Genomic DNA, 7111 nt, shown 5'->3' on the forward strand with positions numbered 1-7111 from the left:
GCCTCTGCCGCCTCGCCCCCTCGCTTGCCAGGCAGACAGAAAGCAGGCCAGCAGAGACAAGTGGCGCTAATGAGGCTCCAAGAAATGCCCTGCGGGGAAGAATCCTCCTTTCGCAAAAACAGGAAGTTTATTTTGGTGCTTAAAGTACACACGGCCACAGTAGAAAATCTGACAAGTATAGAACAATATAAAGAAGATATAAAGGCCACTTGTAATTCCACTGCCCACGAAGCCCCCGCTGACACCTAGGAGGCATCCCCCCTCGGCCACCATGACCTCCCCGCTGGCGTGCAGGCAGGACACCCGGGTGAACAGAACACTTGACCGAGGGTGACGAGAGCCATTCAGCGTTCCAGGTGAGTCGAGTGCTCTGTTCAGAGCCGGTGGTGACCAGAGGCTCCGAACGCCTGTTTTGCAGGAGATCTCGCGTTGGAGGGTCTCCCCGCCTTGCCTTCCCAGGGCCAAACTCCTGATGATCAGAACTCGTCCTTTATGTCAAAGTGGGGCTGGTCTTCAGGCTTGAAGTCCAGGTTGGGGCTGCCGTCCTCATTGAGGATTCTTCGGGCCGTGTAGCCGACGATCGGGTATTTGGCTTTGTACACTCTGGTGAAGACGTCGTCCAGGGATTCCAGCTCCTCGGCCGTGAGGCCCGTCTTGGGGAGAAAAGCCCAAGAAACCCAGGGTTGGGAATGAATGAATTGGACTTGGCCCTGGCCTCTCACGCCTCCTCCCTGCTTTATTCTCCCCATATCCTTCAGGCAAGAGAAAAAAAATCTCTCGAAAATCAAATCGCGGACAGCTGACTTTTGAAGAGGCCAACCTGTGTGCTCAGGAGTGTTGGGGGGAGGAGATGGGGGAAGCAGGGGCCACATCAGGTTGCGGGGTTTGGTTGACGTGGGGATGAAAGGGTCCAGAGAGCTCCCAGGTGGTGTGGGGGGCGCCCTGTGTGGTCTGCAGCTACCTCCTCCCCGGAATGACTCCCACTGCTCTCTACTCTCCCCCCATTACAGATCTGCACACCCTCCCCACTCCACAATTTCTTAATTTGTTTCTGTAATGTTGTCACTCCAGAGTTTGACTCATCTGAGTGACACTGGAATGAATGCCAGCCTTTCTGTTAGGATGACTGAGATGACCCTGAAATGGTCTTTGTTAGGGCTGTTGTCTCCTTCACAGAAATATGAGCATGGGGGAGCCTCTGCTTCATCCCCTGAGCAACCAGGAGTGGCTTGGGAAGTAGGTCTCAGAAACGAAGAGCAAAGCACCCAGGGGCTTGGGGAGGCGGGGGACAGACTGTAAGGGGGATGGCACTGCCAAGGCAGGCGGGAGCCAGACTGTGAGGACCACTGAGCTTGATCACAAGTGCCCAAGAGTCTGGCCTTGACTCTGCAGGCAGTGGGGAGCCATGGAGGATTTTTGAGCAGGAGTGTTAACAGTGAGATCTCTACTTTAAGAAAACAACCAGCTATCACATGGAATGGACTGGAATGTAAACAGACTAGTTAGGAAGCTTTGCTATTGCCCAGGGGTGTGTGTGTCAGGGGGAAGGCCATGGCCAAGGAGGTGGGGCACTCTGACAGAGGCTCAAAATCTGGCTCACGGTGTCATGGGTGAGGTCTGCAGGGTCCAGGGACATCTTGGCCACCCCTCTGGTGGAGTCCTTCCCGGTCAGGGCGTTGTAGGGGGCTCCTCGTCCATAAAACTCTGCAGTGGGGAGGACGGAAGAGGATATGAGCAGGTGTGCACAGAGCAGCTAGGAGCGGGTGTGGGGCGCTTCTGAGAACCACCCCCCCCAAGTTCTGGAGAGACTCCGGCCTGAGGGGAGGGTCGGCAGTGAGGAGGGGAAGTCCAACAAGCCACCCCAGCCATCTGCTTGAGTCCCACAGTTCAGAATATGGAATAAGTCATACATGCTGGGCCAACAGGTGACTTTTTTTAAAAATATAAGATGAAAACAATCTCTTAAAAATATCTAAAATGTAAACAAGAGGAATGTCCTGTCTGCCTAAATGCTCATGGAAGCCAAGTCTATTTCCATACGTCTTTGGTTTGGTATTAAATAAACAACGAACCATTACAAGACAGCTTCCATGATATCAGCTACAGTTTCCATTACAGAAAACACAAAAGGGCATTAAAAAGTTCTACAGTGTTCTATGATCTCAACCCTTTGCTAAGTAAAGGGTTTTTTACTAAGGCAAATCATCCATTTTGACTCTGACTCTATAGGCAACAGGGAGCCATAGAAGACTTCTGAGCAGGAGCATGATATTATTAGAAAAACACTGCTGAAGTACAGCACCGACAAAGACAATGAGCTCAGGGACTTCCCGGGCAGTCTAGCCAGGGTTTGATCCCTGGTCGGGGATTTGAGATTTTGCAGGCCACACAGCACAGCCAAAAAGAAAAAAAAAAAAAAATTATGAGCTCACTCTGGAGGGAAAGGACTTGCCTGTGTTCCGTCTGCTCCCTCACTCCTAGAACGCCCACTTTGGCCACCACACCCCCCAGAGGTAAGGGTACATGAAAGCAAGCCACTTACCCTTTCCAGAAGTGACATCGAACACCACCCCCTTGACTGCCATGTAGATGGGCTGATCTTCCTAGAAAACAAGAGGGAAGGTGTGAGGAGGAAGCAGAGAGCCCTGCTCTTTTGGCTCAAGTTAGTAACATCTCTTCCCATCAAGGGCAGTGCAGGGGGCGGTGGGTGAAGGTACAAAGCAGCCGCTGTCAGTCAGTCCTCAGCCAGCACATGACCCTACCTGCAGAATCATGCCTACTCACAAAACCTGGGAAAAGTTACGAAGCTTCATGACAAGTCTGCGGCAATACCTTTCTTTTAAAGAAAAATCAGGAGCTAAAGCAGCTCAATTCAGATAAAAATTCAAAAGAATATTGAAGTTACTTAAATCGGTTTAAATTTCCTTTCATTTTCACCACACGTGGCTGTAATCAGTGCAAATGATCTATGATATGTTTTGCTTCTTATAGGTAATATTAGTTCATACAAACATTGTCATGTGTTGAAATAACCAAAACAGCTGTCACTTAAACAGCTCTGTCGTATTTTAGTTATGCTGTATCTGTTTACTATTCTCCTATTTTGGCTTATCTGGATGGTTTCCAATTCCTTAGAACCATAATGGCAGCATTACGAATACCTTTCAAGTTACTTTCTAATGTGTTGAGCTATTTCCTGGAGGCCTATTTCACTATATCGAATTCTGGGGCCCAAGTAGATGAACAACATAATCACTTTTTATATTTTACCAGTTTGTCCTTCAAAAAGCCATCTATGGCGCTAGAAATATACAAGCAATGCCGTTTCCTCGCAGCTGTAACCATGGGTTTTACATTTTACAGTTTGCTATATTTGTGGGTATTCAAAAGGAAGGACAGAAAATAAAATGTAGTTCCTAAGTGACAGGTAAGGACTCTGGAGGAATTTTAAGTTAAAAACAGATATTGTATATTAACACATATGTGTGGAATCTAGAAAAATGGAACATGCTAAGTCTTTTCAGTCGTGTCCGACTCTGTGTCCCTTTGAACTGTAGCCCACCAGGCTCCTCTGTCCATGAGGATTCTGTAGGCAAGAATACTGGAGAGGGTTGTATGCCCTCCTCCAGGGGATCTTTCTGACCCAGGGATCGAACCCACATCTCTTGTGTTTCCTGCGTTGGCAGGCCAGTTCTTTACCACTAGAGCCACTTGGGAAGCCCCCAGAACACAGTAGGTTCTGTGAAAGACCCCAGCAGCCGGGACCCCTGTCTTTTGTGATCTCCAATCTGAAGCGTCCACCGAAGATTCTGTGCAGCTCCCTGCTGGGGGTCTGAGCTCTCAGCACAAAGTGCACTGCAGAGTCTGGGACAGGAGGGTCTGCCCTGGCGTTCATCCAAAATGATTATCATACAAATGAGACCTCATCGCTAGGTGTTTCAGAGCGACTTGTTTACAAGGTCCACAATCCCACAGCAGAAACTCTTGGGGATCAGATGTGTTTCGCAATTCAGAACTTGTCAGATTTAGAAAGGTGTCATGAGGCACATACCAGAACACCCACGGGGGTCTGAGGAAGCACCCCGTCATCAAGGATATCAGTATTTCACAGTAAAGCATAAAGGTGAACAGTCATACTAGGTGAAGTGAAGTGAAGTCGCTCAGTCGCGTCCGACTCTTTGTGACCCCGTGGACTGTAGCCTACTACGCTCCTCCGTCCATGGGATTTTCCAGGCAAGAGTACTGGAGTGGGTTGCCATTTCCTTCTCCAGAGGATCTTCCTGACCCAGGGATTGAACCCAGGTCTCCCGCGCCGTAGGTAGGATAAATAAAGTCTATAAATAAACTTGCGTAGCTCCAACAAGGTTCCGTTACCAAAGGCGTTCAGATCAGGCAGGGTTTTGCTGTCAAATGATATTAAAAAAAACCTTCTGCTTTTCAAAGCTTCTTTTCTTCGATTTCTGAACTGCGTAAGAGGATTACGGGTCTGTTACACTGCCTCTTGTTTGTATCTTTAATAATAAACTAATAAAAATAATATTAATAGCCAGCTAAGATTGTCTAAGGTTTACTGCGCGAAGACTACTCCAGGCTTCAGCTAAGCAGTTTGCACACCACCATCTCATTTAATTCTCACAAAACCCCCACACAGAGTAGAAACTCTTATTATAGCCAGTATGATGGCCAGTTTTATGTGTCAATTTGGATTGGTGACAGTAGCCTTATTCAGCACTTATCTAGGTATTGTACAGAGGTATTATGTAGATGCGATTAATATCTACAACTGTTGGCTTTGTGTACAGAAGATTATCCTGGATAATCGAGGTGAGCCTGATGCTATCAGTTGAAAGGCCTTAAGAGCCTTTGAGTTTTCCCTGAGGAGGAAGAAATATACCACCAGTGGACTGCAGGATCTGTTCCTGCCCAGAGGTTTCTCGCCAGCCCTTTCTGACAGCCTGACCTACTCAATTCAGACTTACCTAGCCAGCCTGCACAATCACATAAACCAATTCTTGCAATTAAAATATATAAAAATATATATAGGGATTTCCCTGGTGGTCCAGTGGTTAAGAATCCAAGCTTCCACTGCAGGGGGCATGGATTTGCTCCCTGGTTGGGGAACTAAGATCGTGCATGCCACGTGGTGCAGCCAGTATATATATATATATATACACACACACATACATATATATATAATTTTTTAACTGGTTCTGTTTCTGGTGGAACCCTGACTGATAACAAGTATCACAGATTTTTTAAAAAAAATTGAGATTTTTCGCTATTTGCTCAAAGGGACTCAAACCCAGATATGATTCAAACGCCTAATGCTCTAATGAGCATTATACAAACAGTTAACACTTCTGAGAGTGAAAAGGGATGCTATTAATAATTATCCCGGGACAACAGACATAAACCAGAACCACCCAGGGCAAACCTCAGCACAAGGCAGTTAAAACCAGCTGCACTGAACTGCCTCTTTCCCCTCTTACTACAGACATCCTCTGGGCTCCACACCTGGAAACAATTTTTCCCTTAACCTGCTTCCATCTCAAGTTTCCCTCTCTCCTTCCCGGAGCTGAGCACCCATCAATAATACCTGCATGAAAAACCAAGGGTCTTTATCTTGCAGCCTAGGCATGGCTGCTGGATATGACCGCCACTTAGAACTCTTTCTTCCCTTGGGTTCTGTGCTGGGGGTCCCTAGGATTACCCCTAGATTTGGAGATTCATGAGAAAGACTCAGAGAATTTGGCAGAGTTGGACTCTGTTCCCAGGCTCCACAACCATCACACTGGGCCCCACCAACCAGAATGGTCAGGTTGACTGTGAGCGGTATCCTGGAGTGCTGACCGGCTGAGGAGGGTGGGACATCTCTGTTTCTAACCTCCGATCTCCCCCTCTGCCGGCTCCCCCAGCTCTGGTCTAGCCCCAAGAGCACAGGTACTAAAAACCAGTTTGAGGAGTCCAGGGATACGGAGGCCAGAAGACAGAAGAGCAGGGAGACACTGGAGCACCCCTGGGCCTGCCCCCACGCCCGCCTAGCCCAGGGAACAGGCCTTGCTGCCCTCTCTCCCTTCCCCGGAGGAGGCAGAAGTGTCTGTCCCCAACTGATGCTCACACTGAAAACAAAAAAGTTTCTCCGTTTCCTGTACTGACTGCGAGTCAAAACGCGTCTCAAGGAAACAGCTCCAGGGAAGAGAGAGGGAGAGGCTCGGGGTGGGTGTTTCGGCCCAGGAAGCGGGGAGATGGGCGCCCCGCCGGCTGGGGACCTCCCCGTGCCCCCAGGCGGCGATCAGGCCTGGACAGAGGGCCGGGCAGGCCTCGCGCCCCGCTCGGGGCCAGGACTCCGGGAGGGGGCGCCCCCCGAGGCCTGCGCCTGCTCCCTTGCACCCGGAAATCTCTCCCGCGCGCCGCGGCCTCCCGGGGGTCTCCGCCCCCATCTCCGCTTGGCCGGACTCGGCCCAGTCCCCGGGCCCGCGCTCACCTCCTCCCCGCCGTAGCGGGCCAGCTCCTCCTCCGTGAAGAGCCGCACCGGGGGACCCCGCTCGGCGGGACGCGGCGCCTGCCCGGCCCCGGCTGTGGGGAGCCCCACGGCCAGCGCCACGATCAGGGCCAGCGCGACCAGCCGCCGCCCGGGCGCGGGGCCCGCCATGGTGAGCGCGCCGAGCCGGGCCAGGGGCGGCCTGGGCGGCGGAGCCCGAGCGCGCCCGCCCCGCGGCCCCGGAGCCCCGCCCCGCGCGCGCCGGCCCAGCGCTGGGAGGCCCGCGAGCCGGGAGCCGAGAGCCGGACAACGTGCCTCCAGCGCGCGGCGTCCCGCGCTCGCCCACCCCGACCCGGAGACCGGAAATTTGGAGCTGGGTTAATGGGGTCTACAAACTGCAGACTGAAAATTTCGCCAAAGAGTGGCACGTGTCACAACAGTCCCTTGTGTTAAGATTACAGAGTTGACTCAGCCCAGCATTCCAACACCTAGGAAGATGTATTTATAACCTAGGACCCCGACTTTCTTAATTCATTTTTACTTTGGGCTGATTTTTTTTTCTTCCCAGTTGTGTTTAAATTTCGGGTCTCCAAAGGATTTTTGCAAAGGTGGGGCACATCAAAGACATAC

General features: G+C 50.9%; 1 protein-coding gene across 1 annotated transcript; it reads right to left on the minus strand.

Moving 5' to 3' along the window:
* Positions 1 to 90: 90 nt before the first annotated feature.
* NENF (neudesin neurotrophic factor) lies at positions 91 to 6664 on the minus strand. Its single transcript, NM_001076419.1, is given in 4 exon segments — positions 91 to 653; positions 1601 to 1704; positions 2543 to 2603; positions 6485 to 6664. Coding segments are annotated over 4 exon segments (510 nt in total). The 5' UTR covers positions 6653 to 6664; the 3' UTR covers positions 91 to 476.
* Between the last annotated feature and the right edge of the window lie 447 nt (positions 6665 to 7111).

Source organism: Bos taurus, chromosome 16 (assembly GCF_002263795.3).
Source record: "Bos taurus isolate L1 Dominette 01449 registration number 42190680 breed Hereford chromosome 16, ARS-UCD2.0, whole genome shotgun sequence".
Taxonomy (NCBI): Eukaryota; Metazoa; Chordata; class Mammalia; order Artiodactyla; family Bovidae; genus Bos; species Bos taurus.